The following is a 19,989-nucleotide window of genomic DNA, read 5'->3' on the forward strand; positions in this document are numbered from 1 at the left end:
GATTTCATTTGCTGGGCGTTTTACAGCGCGTCGATCAGCGCTGTAAAACGCCCAGGTGTGAACCAGGCCTTAAGAAAATGTGTACGAGTTAGGCTGGGTTCACACCTAGACGTATCGAATATGCGCATTTGTCGACTCGCGGTAAAAAAACGCGCGACAATCGCGCGTTTCCGAGGGCTACCTGGCTGTATCCCAATGGATACGCGTGGCAAATAAGCCCCAAAGAAGCTCCTGTACTTCTTTGGGCGTAGGGCGTTTTGCAGCGCATTCCTACGCGCTGTAAAACGCCCAGGTGGGAACCATGCTCATAGGCAATCATTGCTTTTCACATGTTGAGCGTTTTACAGAGCATAGGAACGCGCTGTAAAACGTCCAGGTGTGAACCAGGCCTTACAGAGACGTACTGCATATGTGTTTGTTTTTTTTATGATTCTGGGACAGGTTTTAACACTACACAAACTGTATTGTAGGACAATACTGAAAGGGATGCACTGCTAGAATCAAACAGGTTAATGTTTAATAGTTGCAACACGCTGAACTGGCATGCCTTATTTCCATTCTATTAAATGCAATGTCCTTTTATAAACAGAGCAAGGTTTGGCACTTCTGAAAACAACACTAATCTGGAAATCAATGAGGTCTCTACTGCCTGGGATACAACGGAGGGAGAATTAGCAATCTCTTATTGACCCATTCTAGAGATGGCAAAGGCCAGGATTTGGTCTGAGGGGGATGGAGAGACTGTGATTGGTGGAATACAGATTCCAAATATTGCAATCACTAAAAAGGGGCAATGCAAAGCAGCCAAAGACCAAAAAGTGACAGCTTACATTGCATCTAATGTTGGGGCATACATGGGTAGTGAAAGTTATACAGTATGTAGCTTGCCTTTGCTGACCTGTTTTTTCTGAAAATGCTAACAGCCAGGCTGTATCTGCCTTGCCTGCAAAACGTTATGAGCCTGAAGTCAGAAGTGTCTAATCTATGCATTTGTTCTGGTTCAGTGACCCAAAGCATTAAAGTCACTGAACCAGCATGACAGCCATAGAACTATATATCAAGGAACATAGATCTCTCAGCACATACCCTTCAAAATATAGCTTGTAGGATATATTTGTATCTTAGGGGTGTATATTATTAGGTTAATCAGAGATTTTTTTTTAAAAAGGGTAATATAAGATAGAAATTACAAGTAGAAGGGGGAGTGGGGTAAAATCTTCCAGTGACCCCCATAGAGATTTCATACTAAAATTTCCAGCACACAATGGGGGAGGGTTGGAACCTCTGTTGGGTTTCTATTGCCGACTGTGAGTCCACTAAGAGCATTCCTCTTACCTGCTGTCCCAGGGACAGTGGTTTTAATCCTGAGCTCCACTGACCAAACTCATACTTGTGCAATACATGTTAAAGCACAACAGGCAGTGTATGCGCCATGTTTAACAGCATAGGCAAGGGCTCATTTTGGTCCATGTATACACTGGGGTTTTAGAAAATGAATGGGCCTGTCCAACAGAAAGCATAAAAAATATGCAAACATGGACAAGTGTGAATGGACTCCAAGTCCTGTGTTTGATACAGCTCAGTGTTGCGCTGCACAACTCCATGCTTGGAAACAGAGCGTATGCAATGGCCAAGGGGGCTCCAAGAAAGTTGGCAGGGATCCTCACTGGTGGTTGCTGGCCATGTGATTTTTGCAGAGAACAAACAGCATGGAAAACGAATGTACTGACGTTTTTGGGGTAAACAATTACAAAGCATGTACAAGACAAGTCCTAGTCATGATTAGGCCTCATATAATGAACAGATTTCAAAGCATTTTAGCAAATTTAACAGTGTTATTTTCTAAAGGGTGAAGAGTTTGGAGAAGGAAGGCAGGAGAAGTGAACAAGCTAGGACAACATAGCTGAACAGGAAAGTGAGCTGAATTGGAGAATGTTTCCAAATTCTCAGCAACATGCAACATCTTCTGTGCAAGTCCTGCTTTGCTAAAGAATACATGAAGCAGATACCCAGACAGATTCTGGTATTGTAATAGCTGCATCTAAAAAATGTACTGTGTAAAATAATTTACATTTCTTTTTTATAAATAGATTACCAAGACCTCACTTATAATGTCCACTAAATCTAAATATGAAAGTTGCAGCATGAGGTATTACATTATGCATATTAGGCAGTGCTTCTACAGGGGTGTGGAATTCCTATCGCCCGACGCATGCAGTTTCGGGCGCCAGGCGAGTAGTTTTAAAGTATATTCAGCCCGGCTCCGGACAAGCAGAGCTGAATGTACATTGTGGAGCCGCCGCCGCTCGTTTAATACAAGTGGTCTGATCAGACCACTTGTATTAGTTTGAGCAGCGGCGATAGTTTCTGTCCGCACCCCCTGCCGTAGTTTTCGGGGTCGCCCGCTCTCCCAGGAGACCCCGAAAACTAAGGCACACTGGCTCAGCCTCGCTGTGTGTTCTCTGAGACCATGGCGCTGTAATCACAGCGCCACCTGTCTCGGCTGTCAGCAACTACACAGAACAGCTGTTCTGTGTTGGAGGGCAGGTTCCATAAAGAGAACCTGCCACCTCCAAACTATCACATAAGGGATTTTAATCTCCTATGTAATAGGAAGAACATTAAGGGGAAAAAGTAAAGAAATAAAAAGTTAAAGAAAATTTAAAAAAATAAAATATATAAAGATTTAAAAAATGAAAAAGTAAAAAATAAAAATGAAACCCTGCTGCCCCGCCATCTGCACGCAAATAAACTCAAGCGTAGGACATTCTGCATGTGCTTTGAGATTGCAGCTGCCATTCCATGGTGGTAGCCAGAATTCTCTTACACACACAATGTGCATTAAAGTTCATTTTCCCAGGTAATATGGAAAAATTAAAATTACCCGATGAAATCTGGCCCTGTCTCTCCCAAACCGCCACCCCCCTGGCTATACTTACCTTTCGGCAAACAATCCCTCCCCTCCGCCAGTATGGGTGTACTATCTGTCCCCCGTACTGCTGTCCAGCGCAGTCCTCCCCTAGGCATTTTGAATTTCGCTTGCAAATTGCAAGCACTCATTGGTGAACGTGGTCAGATGACTGCGCTGACCACTGAGAAGCGCTATTTAGCACAGTAAAATATGTTTTGATTAGGGGTGCACCGATACTAGTATAAGTGCCAATACAGAGTATTTGGGCAAGTACTGGTACTCACCCAAATGCTCCGATACCTTCCCCGATATTGGAACTTACGGCCAGATGAAAATTTTCTCTGACTGGCAGTGCCCTAGGGGAACATGGAGCCAGCTTCCCGTCCAATCAGGAAGCCGTGCGGCAAGTAATGCCCCGCCTCCTGGTTTTCTAATTGGCCCGGGAAGCCAGCTCCTTGCTGATTGGCTGGAAAGCTGGCTTCCTGGCCAATCAGCATCTAGCCAGTTCCCCGGTCAAATCAGGTCATTACTCGCCACCCGGCTTCCTGATTGACCGGGAAGCAGGTTTCCCGGCCAATCGCAATCAAGCAGGCCAAACAACATGGAGCCAGCTTCCGTGGCAATCAGGAACCTGGGCGGGATGTCATTACCTGCTGCCTGGTTTCCTGATTACCAGGGAAGCCTGCTCTATGTCAGCGGAAGCACCGGTATTAGTATTCAGTGTCGGCCAGATCCGAAAGCAAAAAAAAAAATCGGTACTCGTACTTGATACCGAAAAACCGGTATTGGTGCATCCTTAGTTTTGATAAAAAATATTTTTTGTATTGGGACAAGTAGATTGTCGTGAAGGACAAGTAGATTTGGCCCCCGCTTTAGCCCTTGGACAAGTAGTTTTTTTTTAAATTTCCACACCCGTTCTAGGATATTTCCTTTAAAGCATCTGAAATACTAAGAACATGGTTCAATTATACAATACAAAATAGATGAATATTTTCAGCCATTTCTACACAACAAAGCTGAGCAGCTGCGACATATTCAACCACTAAGTGATGTATTAAGGTGAAACTCTCTTACCTGCAGAGGCAGCTGGAGAAAAGAGAATCTCAGAGCCAACATTGGAGCACTGTAAAGAAAGAGAAGAAACTGATTATGTTTCCTGTTTGAAGGATGCAAATCATTTAATTTCGTAATCTTGATTAACATTTTATTGCTTTAAAAAGAGTTCTACTGACAATGGAGTAACAATTGCACATCCCATCTGATAATTGTGCTCTCTATTGTTAGAGGAGTAGATGTGGCCTCAGCAGCAGTATTACAATCAGCCTCAAGGGTGCAACATTGAGCTGTCAAACTCCAGAAAACTGATAGGAGTTGTTTTACAGCAAAGGGTGCAATTCCATGCAGATCCCTGGACACAATGCTATACACAAGACAAATAGATCCAGATGAATACAGCCATTCTGCCACAATTCCTCTGTCGTGACTGAGGGCAGCTCTTCAAATTGCCTGTCAAGCATTCTCAATGATAACATTTTAAACTAAAATAATTAGCATTTGTACTAACAAAGTGTTTTTATCAAAGATAAGCATAACAAGACAAAAAATGAGAATGAGAATAACTGCAGCACCAACAGGATAATCACTTTAAATTTGCTTTATGAATGCAGATAGCCTGACCTTGTTCTATTAATTATGATAAGCATGTGTTCAAAAGCAGCAAGACAGAACACACCAGTCAATTCAGTAGAAATGTAACCTGCACAATTTGTGTGCAAGTTAATCAGAAGATCTCATCGAGTTATTCTATCACAAAGCTCATGTTATCAAATGAAAGTCCTGTCTTGAAAGCCTGGGATGATGTCGCAGGTCCTTTTGTGCTCAGAGGAAAGAACCAAAACCATTCTGAGCTATATTATCTGGCCTTCATCACAATATTTCATTAGGTTCCAGTAGTACAAAGGTAACAGAATTCAATACCTATGGACAATTGACACTAAAAATGCATTGTAAGGCCAAAATCCCATTATCCATTTTAGACTCTTAAAATGAAAAGTCCTGTCTGTGATGGTAGGCAGAAAAGACTCTTCTGATGCGGTTTTCAATTTGTTACTAATGGCTTCTTGACTGTGGCCCAAGACCCCTTTCACACGGGCATTCCGATCAGGTAAGCCTGTCAGTTTTTCAGGTAAACCTGATCGGAAGCCCAGTGTTAGTCTATGGGCAGCCAGATCTAAATGGACGTGCATCTGTATCTGGTTAACCCCAACTCTGGAAAAACAAATCGATCAGAGTTCAGTTTCCACAGACTTGACCCGACCATGCTGGACCCTAGTCTGATGTAAGTGGACACATGTCCGTTTACATTTAATTCCCCAGAGACCAATATGGGTCAATCAGGAAAAAACTGGACGTACACGGATGTCACAATGTCCCCTGTGGATCGGAAACTGAAGATGCTAGTCTACAAAGGGCCAAAGTCTTTGTCCACCCAGTATCTCCTACAGCATGGACAACACCGCAGTTACCAATAAAGGGAGCCCTGACTTGACAGGGGAAAGTGGATGGGCCCTAGGTTCAGGGACACACTCCAGAAATCAACTTGAGGCAGTAGTAACAAAGCAAAAACATTAAAAGATTGGATGCACATATGTTTTTATGCCTAATACTGAAATAGCCTTCACCCCAAGGTACCTAAAGTTATGCAGGGCTTATACTTTTGAAAAGTTTAAAATGGCCAACAGGTCTACTGTAAGGAAACCAGGTTTAAACATCTATCTGAACACCTAATATCACTGCATCTATAAAATCATCAGCTATAATTTCTATGTAACAGGCGACCTAGCTAATATTCTTAAATGGTGGAACGTGAGAGTATACAGATGATGTGTGTGAAAGGGGGGGGAAGGAGGGGGAGGGTTGGTAGAGGGAGGGAGAGAGGGAGGGGTGTAGAGAGAGAGAGAGAGAGAGAGAGAGAGAGAGAGAGAGAGAGAGAGAGAGTGGGAAAATTGCATCACACCTTATAGCTATGGCTCACTGTATACTGAGAACACCGCAGCCAGGACGGATCACGACAATGGTCAAGACCCACCCAGCTACGTGAATGACAGCTGGATCTGCCTATCTAGAGGCAGAGCCAGCTGTGCCCGCCCCCTCCCCATCCTTTCCTCGAGTCAGTGCTAGATAATCGGAGCAGGCAATCCCTGCGTGGAGCGGTGACTGACAAGTCACGGCTCTCTGCCAAGAGATGAATGTGAAGTGAGCGAGCGATGGTACGCAGTCGCTCACTTCCCGATCTATTGAGCCTTAGTGCGACAATTTCATTGTCACACATCGGCTCGAACAATGAGGGTGAGTGATTTTCACTCACCTCATAGTTCTCCTTTAGGCCTTTCCCACCATAGGCAAAGCAAAGGGCCCACAAGCAAGCCATACTAATCAATGGTTGGCACTTACTGGGTCCCAGCCTTATGAGACAGGACTGATCAAATCACCAACAGAGGTAGAAGAGAGAGTCCCACGTTCCCCATACCCAACTGTAACAGGAAATGTCTTCACTCCTGGAGGCTGAAAAGGAGAAGGGAGCAAAGGAAAAAGGCAACTATGTACTGCTGGGGAACTAGGATTTCAATTGCATTTCCACCGTTGCTGCTTATGTGGGATAACACCTACTTCAAATTTAGCAACGATAAATAGAATAAATGGCCTAGAACTAAAGCCGCTGGCACTAGCATCAATAAGCAATAACCAATAAAAGGTGTAATATAAAAAGGAGAAAGTTCCACACTTATTCCTATACCCTAAGCCAATATTAGTGTATCTCTGAAATCATCTACTACTGATTAGTGATTGATATAAATGACTATAAAAAATGGTGAGTAGTAATATGATTTTTATATTTTTTAACACATTCACATAGCATAACTTAAAAAATCTGGCCGCCCCCCTCCCCCGCCTTTCTTTGTAATGTTAAGGAGGCTGTCGGAAGTTATATCTACCATAATTAATGTGCTGGCCGATCTCATCAGTTTTAAACTAGATTTGAACACTGTCTGCCCTAACAAAGGGCTAAAGATCTCAGGGCTTGGGTAGTACATTCGATGTTATTGCACTTTCCCTCATTCTGTCCCAGGTTTGTCCCTCCGCTACATTGCAATTGTTCAGCATAGCTTTCGGTCTGCCAAAGGGCTGGTCCAAAGAAACCACTAGAATAGGTAAGATTTTTTTTTCATGCTTTTTAGATATAGTGTGATTAGGTACTCAAAGTGTGACAGCAAGTGGAAAAACAAAATAATTCTGTTTTGCTCTGCATGTACAGGTTTGGTTTAAAGGCAGACAGACACGCGTGAATTGCATGAAACAATGTTACAGTAGGAAAATAAAATGCGAAACTATGTTCCACCTGGCACTTTTCTAGTATATTTGAAAACAAAGAATCCAATTGGATGCATACTGTAACACAGACAATATCGAACACTTCAGATCTGTGAGCCCTTAGAACAATCCAATTGTTATGCTCGGCCTAGCACACATTTCTTCATCTCTCCCTGGTGGCTACGTTAAGTTGCACTTCAGGGCTTGCTTTCCATCAGCTGTAGTAAGCAAACACAGGCACCAAGCAAGCTCCAGAAAGGCCTTGGCATAGTGTAAGAAACTTCCAATTACAGTCTTGGCCAGACCACAAGGTTTATCAGAACAGACATGGAATCTGGGCTAGAGTGTGGGAGGAAGAGTCCAAAACTCAATACGCAATACAATTGTCAATTATATAGCACTATTATCTACAGGAGGAAAGACAACAGGAAGTACAAAGACTGACCTAGGCCCCATGCACATGGCAATGAAAATACATGTGTTCAGGTGCATCTGGAACGCATTTCTAAACTCACCTGGGAGGCATGCAATGCTTTGCTGTGGCTGAATGCACACCTAAACATTTAGCAGGATCTATGTGCATTCAGTCTAACTGCATTTACACAAACAAGAATTATCTTGTCCTGGGAACGTTTAGGGCCCATCCACACAATTGCACACCATGCAGTACCATGTGCTGGTGTGTTGCCATTCATTTTAATGGCACCCCAATAAGCATGTGTGCAGCACAACACACAGTACCAAGACTGTGGCAAAAGGTAACTGGAAGTTTACACTATGCCAAGGGCTTACTGGCACTTGCTTGGTGCCTGTGTTTTCCTACTACAGCCGATGGTGAAAAAAAGTAATGCATGCACAACTTTTTTCACCGCAACACTCAGCCACCGGGAGGGAGGTAGGGGTGCCATTCAAATGAATGGCAACACAAGGCACCTAACACATGGTACTGCAATCAAATTGCGGTGCACAATAGCATCCACTAAATGCATGTCTACCATCTATTTAGCATGCTAGGGTGTGAACGGGCCCTTAGCCTGATTTTAAGTGGCTAGACGCAGGAAACAAATGATCTGAGAAGCATAAAAAAGTTGTTTATACAACTGGCAGCCAGGCAACTTGTATTTTCAATAAGAAGTCTGCAAAAAAAATACCTGTAAAACAGAAAATGAAATATTCCTATCTGTACAGCTAGAAACCCTGCTGTCAAAGATATCCATAACTAAATGTCCTTGTCGTACAGCCAGAAAACGTAAAATAAAAAGCCCTACCAGGGCATTTAAAAATGGAAATTCTTATGCGGAGCACACCTTTTATATCATACCGAGAGAAAATACATTTGTTATAAATTGTAACTCTTCACAGGATGAAGAATCACTATCAGGTATCAGTCAACTGCTCTTCAAACAATGAGATGTTTGCCACAATTGAATTTATCTGGGTAACATCCAGAACTGCCATATCTGTAGGTCACACCAAAAGGCAGAGAGTCTTACCAGTTCCTAAAGCTAACTGGGACCCAGTGAGCTACCATAGCAGTAAAACATGCAAACACAATGATCAGCCAGCAGTGCAATAAACAGGAACATTCTTCTTGGCAGAATGTTTAAGTTCAAGTAATTGGAGAGGCAGACATTGTCAGCCCTACTTATCTCAAGGTGGATAGAGGGCAGTTTTCTAAACTGCTGGACACATGGCTCCCCAACAGTGGCCCAGCTATGAGGTAAGATTAGCAGAACTGAATGTATTATCCCTCGAGAAATGGGGACATGATCACCATGTATAAATACATAAATGGTCCATATAGTGAGCTTGGTGCAAAGTTAGTCACTCTAAGGTCACTGCAAAGGACAAAGGGGCACTCTTTGCATCTGGAGGAAGAGAAGTTTTACCATCACATACAGAAAGGTTTATTCACAGTACATTAAGTTCTAGCCAGCTCAGTTGACTGCACAGACTATAACTGGATAGTAACATATATAATTAACACCAGATTATTGAGTCAGGGAACAGCCATTTGCTTTAGGCGATCAGGAAGGATTTTTTTCCCCCCGTTGGGAGAAAACTGGACCATGCTTTATAAGATTGTTTTTTAATCCCTCTCGATCAACTGTGGGTACAGCACTCTGCCTATGCAGGTTTTCAATGTATTAATTCATTCATTTTGTTTTTATTGGTTGAACTTGATGTGCTTGATTGTGGCAGAGCTGTGTAAATTAAGGATTGGACTGACAAATACAAAATAATTTGGCATGCAAAACATCTGCCATATATGTATTTTTATATAGCGATTTGGCTGGCGTTGGCTTTAAAGCCGAGATTAAGGCTGCAGCTAATGATTATTTTCATAATCAATTAGTTGCCCGGTTTTTTCAACTAATCAATTGGCTGTATTACAAAAAAAAAAAAAAATCAATCACTCTCGCTATCTCTCCAGTCAGTCAAACGGCAATGCAGTCTAGTTTAGGACCCAGCCAAGCCTGTGATTGGACAATGGAGAAGCAGCAAAATGATGACCATGACTTCTGCTTTTTGGAAATGTTGGTGTGCTATGTGGACAGCACTGTTCTATTCAATAGAACCTGACTGGCTTACAAATTCACTCTCCATCTCCCAGTCCTGTTATGGAGCATTAGAAGGCTACAATATCAAGACAGATTGGATTTTCTCAAGCTGTACATAGCAACCTTTAATGATTTTTATTAATCTGTAACTTGTTTTTATTATATGGTGGTAAGAATAGCAAGCAAGCAAGCAAGATGACAGTCAATTGTTGAGTAAAGTGAAAGCACATCATGGATACAAGGTACCAATCTCAATTACACATTTAAGCTGTCACTAGTCATTAAATCACAGCTCTGAGCATATTCAATAAACCTGTACTTATATATGGATGTGGCCATATGCACTTCTTTGTGTATGTCAGTGGAAGATTGAAGTCTCTTGGCACAAGGATAAAGCAAGAACAATTACCTAATTTTGTTCCACAGTATAAAGTTTGTATAATAGTAGCAGCAGATCATGCATCAGACACAAGCAGCTGTGCTTCATTTAAAATGGCAGAGCTGCCACTTTATATTGTATAATAAACGCATTTCTGGGGTTTATAGTATATAAGTTTAAGTTTATCACCTGGCTGCACCATCCAATCAACATCACCCCTCCGTTTATTATACTAGCTGCGACAGACAGAGACCGTAACTTCTACAAATGAATACCCTATGCAGGTCAAAGGAAAGCTGATTAATAGGGTGCACCTCAGCATGCACTACTTTGTATGAAACCATACCACATCTACAAAGACAAGGAAAATGGTGAGGCTGAAAAACTAAAGCTCAGGCAAAAAAAGATACATCAGAGAGCTTCTAATACACAAGAATGCAGGACTTGAAAAAGTATACAATTCTTATGATTTGGAACTACTGTAGTATGAAAGAAAGCAATATTAGTGGATTAAGCAACATAGCTCAGCTTGGATTTAGAATGATGACTGCAATAGTATTCATGTTCCAACAATAACTGCACCTTCATGACAAACAGTGTTCATCACACCAGATTTTTTCATTCATGCCGGAAGACTGTACAGATTTTATCAGCAACAGGCAGGAAATCTAAACTTGTATCACGGTTGAATGAGATCTCTGAGCACTTCCTGTCAATCACAACATGTAATGAAAATCTCCCCAAATGTGGGAAAAGTGCACCTCTGAAAGGAAGATATTGTCTCATACTCCCATTTCAGTGCCAATTATATTATTTTGCATTCTCAACGGGGACAAAGACAGCTATAAAAACTGTCTTAGTTTCTAACCCTTCCTCACTTTATTGACAAGAAAAAAAAAATGCTTTGCACAGCAAAAAAATAAAAAGGTTTTCCCCGAAATATTCACATTCAAGAGGGTGCTGTTCCCCGCAGAAAGCAGTTTGTCCACTAGATGGCACTCCTCTTCCAGGGTAAATGACAACCAGTGTCATTCAACCCACTTTCTGGGAGCCCAGGCCGTCATAGGCACACCTCCTGGGTACACAGCTCACTGGATTGATGCAGTGAACGGTGTTTACATGCTATTACGTGAACTCCATTTAGTGCAGCAGTAAGGGCCAGCAACATTGGACATGAAAAGGAAGGACATTGATGTCAAGTGACTGATCATAGGACTACTGGATTAAAGATATGTATACTTTTCTTTTTTTTTTTAAATAGGTGAGGGGACAGCAAAGCAGTGGGTGTGTTAAAGGTGGAGGTGGGCTTTCCATTTTAAAACTTGCTTGACATTCTCGTGCATATTTAAAAATATGTACTTATTCTTATAAAAATCAAGGACAAGATTGGGGAGTTGATGATTACAATACCCAACCACATAGTGTAGGAACTGGCATTTTTCTATTGCAGATCAATAAAAAAAACAATAAGGTGCAATGGACACCTCACCTTTCACATAAGACTGACTGCTTAAAGGTAACAAAGGAAAAAATGTCAGCAGTATGTTTCTCTTCTAACTTATTATTATAACAGAAAGCTCTCCGATATAAAACACAAGCTTTATTGTTGGGGGGAGCTCCTTTTTTGGAGCGTTTGGTCCCTCGATACTCAATAAAAGGCATTCTGGAAGCACAGAGCATACGAATTGGATGGAAGTGTGTGGGATCTATTACAGAAGGGGACCTATCCAGCTCTGGCCTTGTTCCCAAGGCTTATACCAAGCTCGGCTTATGCTTTGGCATCCTTCCAGCTCCTGCCCTCTGTAGTTATATGCATAAGATTATCCCTTTTTTCAGTCTACAAAATGTCACCAATTTAGCTTAGCCTGGGGGCCCATTCAAAGTTTTACCTTTAATTCAGGGGAAAGACATTTTTCAAGCTGTTACCACTTAACTGTACTGATACAGTCACTTGGGAGACTCAATATTGTTTACACATCCTGCTCAGTGGAATAAAAGCAGTGTTGCCAGAACTCTGCCTGAGCTGTGAAGGAGACGTTTGCTCTCTGTTTTATGAGATTTCCTCAATTTGTGGCTGTCTCAACAGTCGTAAAAACAGCTGTAAATCAAAAGAGCTCCACAAAATTGCAATAACAAGCGTAGAACTGTGCTGCGTGGAGCATAACTGCAGGCGGCGGGAGGTGGAAGGCACCAGCTGATTTAATACCAGGTGCGAGAAATTCTTGGCACTGCTGGCCGAGGTGCCGTGTTTGTGATGGATGCCCACGGATGAATCTATGCCAGCTCCACAAGGATGGGGCCTTGTCTCTGCTGCTTTCCCCTCCTCCCCCTACCCTGTCACAGTAAAGGCCTTGTTCCAAGGCTGCCTAAGAACTAGGCTTAGACGAATAACTGGGAAATATATAACACTGTTTAAAGCATTAACAGGCATAGCTAAGTGTACATCAAAACATGATTATTCTGTGCAGCAGCGCGCGCTTGGCCTTGAACTCAATGGGTTTAGCAGATTTCCAACCATGTAGCTTTGGGATTCTGTTAAAGATACAGCCTGACATATGTTAAACTCTCTGACATGCCTGTACTTTCTATTAAGTTCTACCCTGGAGAATCATTTACCAGAAAAAATATATGTCTAATGCTCTCATTCAAAGTCCTCCAAGGACTTAGCCCCAAGAGACACTTCCGTTCTTGCATGCTGTGTGTGCACGTTTGTTTATGCTCAGGCAGATAAGGTGAAGAGAAGATTTAATTGCAGAAAGGAAAAGCAGCGACAAACTTAATTAGCAGGAAATAAAAACGAAAATATAAGATCTCTATTTCTGTAGACCAATCTTCTAATTTAATGCTTTTAAAAAGGAACGTTAAGCAGGAAAGAAAAAAAAAAAAGTGAAGCTGTTAATAGCAAACAATCAGGTGTTCACTTTCATTTCCTAAACCGCAGCTGGATTGTGATTGGTTTGTGCAGACGACATCTGCCAACTCTAAAGTCATTTTCTACAATGAGACATCATGAATCAAAGCTACTTTAGGCTAGCTAGAAAGCATGCAAATAACCCATTGAATACCATCAATTCCAGTAAGTATATAGAAATAGTTTCCATGTGCTGATATCACACAGAGCATCGAAATGGTTATAAATGCTAACTATACATTCTGTAGACGGGAGTTGGAAGGTTCTCACGCAGGGCTTAGCCATACACAGAAAAAATAAAATTCATTACACACTGGAGAATAGATGTACAAAGCACGCAGTTTGCAGAGAAGCTGCTGGTATTTTTACAGGCTGTACATAGAGACCCATTTAATACGTATGGCTCAGTTCCCCCATGTTGTGTTTGCTCCTTTCCCTTGCAGGAAGTGAATTCACATCAGTGTGTATCTGTGCCAATGCACCTGTGACAATACAGCCCCAGGCCTACAGGCTGCCAAACTCCATGCTTTACTTGTTTTGGATGGTTGTAGTTGATTTCAGACAAGGCTCTGAGGAATTTTACTACAGCCACTCTTAGTTGAAAGATTGTCTTCATTATAACCAAATTGTAAAATCCCATGCTTCAATAAGATGGAACAAACACTAAGGCTTTTGAACAAGTGATTAAAAAGGAATATAGGACGGAAACTCTTATAATGGAACAGTATGCTCTTTAAAGACTTAAACCTAGGAATTGGCACATGGGTCTATTGAAATAGGCCTACGTTGCATTTATCACACAGCACGGCATCAATGCTTTTTCTGCACACAACCAAACATGTATGATGTGAACCGGGCACACAGAACAATAGGATCCAGTATGTGCCCTTTACACACCATAAATGTACAATGGTTTGCATAAAACACAGCTTGGACGTGGTGTGAACAACGCTTGCAACATTCTTCCCCTTTAGACTGTTGGATTCTTCCCCTTCAATCTGTTGGATTGTACCCTCAAGGTGTGAGCCTCACTTTTTCAAAGCACTAGCTTTTGGTAAAACAATGTATTGCACCATGGGAACACACAACACAAGGTGAAAATGAAGGGAAAAGGCCTGAAAAGCTAACATATGCACGGAGTGGCAAGCTGCTATTTAACTTTTGTTCCAGGGTTAAATATGCATTAAAATAAACGTCCGCCAAACTGCGCAGTAGGCACTACTAGATACTCACAAATTTAGTTTACACTCAAAATGCCCTCTGAGCCTCGAAACCCAAGGTATTCTATTATGCCAATTCAGACTGAAGCCAGGATATCCATCCTTCGGTCTATCCCCCCCCCCCATATGTCCCCACATGGGTCACTAAATGCTATAGGCGGCCTCGTTGAACAACAAGGAATTGCAGGGGGTGAAAAGGAGCAGGCCTAAGAGTAATAGGCTTTCTGGAGTTTGGGGATAAAAGGGTGAATTAGAGCTAAAGATGTATGCGCCTGAAGGTGCCTGCTATACAGTTTAGGAGATGAGTTTACCTTCAATAGAAATACCACAGGTTCCCATGATGCCAGGACATGTGACCTTATGCCCAGGGTGCAGGGGACGGTCACAGTTCAGTCAACCCATAAAATGTTACCTACATTCTAGGATCAAACAATACATTGTCTAATATCCAATAGAAGTGCATAGGCTTGCCCTGGCTTCTACATGCAACACATCATCCTAACATTCAGGTTGATGTACATGGACTTGGAAGGCCCATTCACACTAAAGCGATTCATTTTGGTGTGCCAACATGCCTTATAGCATGCGTTAACATGCACTGCATTTAGGCATCTCATTTACTACAAGTGGGCTCTCATCACACTAAAACAAAATGTCAAAACATGAAACACACAGTATATATGTTGAGCATTGTGCTCTACTGCACATTGTGTTGGGAGTGCCATTCACAATAAATGGCACTGCAACGGATTGCTCATGGAGAAGGTGCTTTGTGGCAATGCAGGGATACGTGTGAGTGCATCAACGCATCACAAGGCTCCTTTAGCTTTAAAGGCCATGTACAGGAAATCACTTCATATGCACTAAGCCACTTGTTGCAATTTTCAGGTGTGAACAATCTTAGCTCCTCAGTAAACCTTTACATAGAGCAAGTAAGGTTCTATCTGACATGCCTAGGAATGCGTATAGACTGCTCTATTATTTAGCAATACTCAGCAAAAGGCAGCAAAGTGAGACAGCCTGAGTGCAGGTTCACACCATTTTCCGGACCAGAGCTGGAACGCAGTGCATTGCGTTTTGACTGCAATTTTGCCTCGCTTGGATTTTTTGTGTGCTTAAAGTGGTCTTACAGGTGCGTTCGTATGCATTTTTGATGCATTCCAGACCATACAAAATAAGACTGGCAGTATTTTTATGGTCTGGTACAGACTGCGCTGGTGTGAACAGAGGCCAGAAATAACATTGGGATACATTAGGATACATTTTGGGTCCGGAAACAATCTGGTCTGGTCTGCAGATGATCCGGACATGGTGTGAATGGGCCCTGAAGGAAGATCTTTCTGTGTAGCCAAAAACAACCAATCCAATTATCCATTTCACAAGGAATGGATTCATTAGAAACGTAAACAGAACAACTGGATATTATTACACAATGGGCTATACAATATTACAGGCTTAAACTGTTTTCACCTTGGGATAATATCTACGTTATATCTGTTACATGTTCCCTTTCACCTTGCATAACTTTAAAAATATATATTAAAAATTCTGATTAAATTTTTACTTGCAGAAAAATCTTATTTAGCTTTCCCCTTCTATGTAATAAGGAGGGGGCAGGGGAGATATGCTTACCGTAATTAACCCTGTCCGTGATGTGCTAGTTTTGGGTGATACTTTGCACAATAATGCATTTAAAAAACAAAAACTCCCTAACTTTGTATCTTATTTTCACATTGCCATCTATTCTAAGCAATAGAGGCTGCACCTACAGCATCTGGTGTATAAACCTGCTCCAAAGACGCAACAAAAAAAAGGTAAGAAATACATTTTTTTGGCTTAAATTTAGGGCTGCAGCTAACGATTATTTTCATAATCGATTAGTTGGCCGATTATTAAGTTCGATTAATCGGATAAAAAGTGGGCACGGCGGCCGCAGCGTGTGACGTGTGGCTCAGGCCGCATGTGGAGCCCGGAACAGCCCCGAACAGGCAAATCAATCGATAGCCGACGAATCGACGATCGAAAACGTTGCCAACGTTTTCAATCGTCGATTTTAATCGACTAAATCGATTAACTGTTGCAGCTCTACTTAAATTTTAGGAACGCTGTGTGATAGGGAACAGATAACAGTGGGTGTTTCTCAAATTTGACTGGGAATATACTTTAAGCTAGAATCTTAACACCTCCACTGAATACATCTGTAGACCACAGTAAAGTAAAACTGTCTTGATATGGTAGTACTTGTTTTGCCAGTGTTCAATGGGTTAAACAATGAATCTGAACCAAAAACCGAGAGCAGTGTGCAGGGAAATCATATCAAGGAATCCAACTGGGCTAGAAAATGAGGTTCTCAATTTTCTTTCAGCTTCAGCAGAAAGGATAAACATCTCACATAATGTAACTGCCTGAGTGCTGGACACTTCTGGCCTGAAGAACATTTCTATTTTTCCCCCCTGTACTTTCGTAGCTCTTCTAAAAACCTGCGTGAACAAACGACATACAAACGGCAGGGCCACAAATGGTGAAAAAAAAAAAAAATCTGACAGCTTGGTATACAAAATAAAGATATTTCTGTGCTAATGGATGCTGCAGAGCCACCTAACAACCCCTCTTTGTTTAAACAACTAGTTTGCTATGAAAACCACTTATACTCCACCACTACTTTAGATTCTTTTTAACTCAGGGGTGGCCAAATTAATATGAAATCCAAGGGACAGCAGGATTTTTTTTTTTTTAGGAGACAGCTAAAGAAAACCTCACACCAGCTGTGACTGGCTACCTGACTCCCGGGATTTGCCCAGCCCTGTTCTAGCTGCCACTACTGATTTCGGGTAGAGCCACCTATTCTCAAAAGGTGGTACAAACTGACCGAAGGCACAGCAGGAATGTGTGAAAGGTTGAGTTCCCAAGACATCCAAGAAATAACCCGGCAATGAACCCACCGATGTGTATAATTGAAATATTTTTGGGGGACTGACTGAAACAGAATAAAGGCAAATGAGAATGTGCAAAACATAGATCATTGCAGTCAGATCAGTGAAAGATGTTTATATTTTCCTGCCAAACAAACAGACCCTTTGCAGTGGTCTCTGCAATATTTCCTGGTGTTTTCCCAAAACTACATTCACAAGCAATCAAGACAGGATCTCTGTGCTTTAACCGCAGGAAACTGCAGATTTACAGAGACAGAAGAAAAACTCCTTCTGAGATGAAAGAATAGAGGCCTGGACTAATCTCTCTGATTCTGCTCTGCATGGTGGCTCCTTCTGACAGGAGTAGATTGCTGCCTGCTGGGAAGGGAGCACTGTCAAATGCCCTCTATCTCCATAGGGGAGAGAAGTCCTGCTGAAACTTTCAATGGCTGCATCAGCTGAAGCGTGTAAAGTGGTCCCTGGCCATGCTGGGAACATAGGAAATGGGGATAGAGGCAGGAGGAGTGTCCAGGAGAGAGCTACATTGATAGGCGCCATGCAGACAGGAAATGGCCATCAATATTCGAGCAAGGCTCACAGCATGCACAAGAGGGGACAATTAAAATTGATTACAAAATGCACAATAGAAAAATATCATGGTAAATTGTTCTAAATGACTACTTGGAAACACAAGCACTCAGCTTTAACTGGTATTCTAGGTTATAAAAAATTCCTGTGGCTGGTTACTGTGAGGGTTTTTTTTTTTTTTTTTTTACTATGAATAGGTTAACATCCATCACATTTCTCAGAGCGCAGGATGGAATGTCAGAAATAAGACATTCACGTAATTAAGAGACGGCAGTACATCCAGCATTAAAACTACTCCAGCTTTATTTTTTTACATGTGATGCCTATGAACCACTAACAGTTAAAGCAATCTGAGGAATGAAACCTATTAAACCAGTCTACTCTTCCAGCATCGTCCAGTATCACTTCCCCAGCAGGCTAAATTATCTATCTCCGGAGGTTTCTGTTCCACCCCACTTGCCTTACAAAATCCTTATCTATTTCCCTGCTAGGCACAGCCAAAGCATCCTTTCACTACTAGCCTAGCATACTGTGAACGTGATGTGCTGCCGCGGGTGATACCTCCTTCTCCAGTTCAGCAGGCCTTTTGAGCCACAGGAAGACGAATGGGGGAGAGAGAAAACATATTCATGTGCTTTATCTCTACTTCAAAGTGACACAGGAGCAACAATGTCATATATAATAACAGTGGAGGATTGCTCCCAGCATTATGGAAATCTGGGGATGTGAGCAGTTTTGGTATATCTCACAAGTCAATGCAGACTCTGGTGAATGCATACACAGGAAAAGGACGACACAAAGTAAAAACATCACAAATATGATACGTTGTATCAAAAAGCCATTGCAACATTGCAAGGACATAGGCCTTTAGTGCTGATCAAATTGTAACCTAACATATGCAATGGCGATACAGATAGAAACTGTCCATCTAGGAAGGTTACCAGTTTGAGGTTTTCTTTCAGTATTAACCAAAACATGGTCGGCTTCGGAAATTCAGTTAAGGTGTTAGCATTTGCCGTTTCCTCAATGGCAGCCTTTCAGCAGTTCCCACCATCCTCTCATCTTTAAATTAATGCAGTAAATCTTGTGCCAAAAACATTTCCATTAACGAGCACTCTGGCTTTCCTGAGCCAGACAACCCAAACAGATCATATGTTGTGTCCTCTCCCTCCTATTCCTCTCAGCCTTATGTCACATCTCAAGAAGAACTGGCATCAGCAATAGAAAAACAAACCCCATCCACGGCCACAAGACAAAGCATTATAGGCTCTGCTTTTAAAGCAATCTTTACTGTAACATTGCCTTAGGACTACATACATTGGAATAGCATTTCCACAGTTTCTCCTAAACCGTTGTCCAGCAGAATTCATTTTTCCACATACAAAACAATGCACATAAAAAAAGCAAATCAATTCTTCTCAATTTCTGAATCCTGTTACTACATCAGAATTCAAGTGGTATATCAGGTAGTGAAGTACATGATTAATTGACAAACGTGTGATTATATGCCTTTATAGGACATTTCTAAATGCATATGATTTTAATAAGTCACACTGCGTATAGGTGCATTTACAGGAAACAGAATTCTGTGCGCCCAGGGGCAGATTAGATACTCTAAACACATGTAAAGCCAGATCTCCCTTCAGCAGCATTGCCACCAGTCTGCACATGCACCGAACCACCATGACCGATAGCTCCCTGTACCCCGCCTCATCCCTGACATCCCCAGGTGACGGGCAGGTATGCCTGGCAGGAGGTACCAGCTAGGTGATTCTGGTTGATCCTTCAGGGAGCCCCACTGTCAAAAAAGTAGCAGAACAAAGCACTAGTGTTCTTGGTGGGATTGCCAGCAAAATTAATAAAGACCAAGGGTTCACAACAAGGGTAGGCAGACTCCAGTCCTCCAGCTGTGGTGAAACTACCCATCCCATCATGGATCTGCTTCTGGTAGTCATGCCTGTGGCTGGCCGTGACTTGCAATGCCCCATGAGATATGTAGTTACACCACAGCAGGAGGGCCAAAGTTTACCTACCCCCGGTTTTCAGTAGGTTTCTTTTCTGAGATGCTGGTTTCAGAGCTGCCAGCAGATCATGAGTTCCCCCCCAAAACCAGCCTGTTCCTAGTTCGTTGAAAAG

At 42.1% G+C, this 19,989-nt stretch overlaps 1 protein-coding gene across 2 annotated transcripts in view; it reads right to left on the minus strand.

Moving 5' to 3' along the window:
* Window positions 1-19,989, minus strand: part of FBRSL1 (fibrosin like 1) — a 515,094-nt gene that overhangs the window by 30,499 nt on the left and 464,606 nt on the right. The window contains exon 10 of one of the 2 annotated variants that reach the window (XM_018557615.1): window positions 3,986-4,034. In XM_018557615.1, the coding sequence (XP_018413117.1) occupies window positions 3,986-4,034 (49 nt within the window). Of the gene's footprint in view, window positions 1-3,985; window positions 4,040-19,989 lie in introns of both variants that reach the window. The other variant, XM_018557616.1, reaches the window with a different exon arrangement.

The sequence above is a fragment of the Nanorana parkeri genome, unplaced genomic scaffold (genome assembly GCF_000935625.1).
Source record: "Nanorana parkeri isolate BGI_ZX_2015 unplaced genomic scaffold, ASM93562v1 scaffold292, whole genome shotgun sequence".
NCBI lineage: Eukaryota > Metazoa > Chordata > Amphibia > Anura > Dicroglossidae > Nanorana > Nanorana parkeri.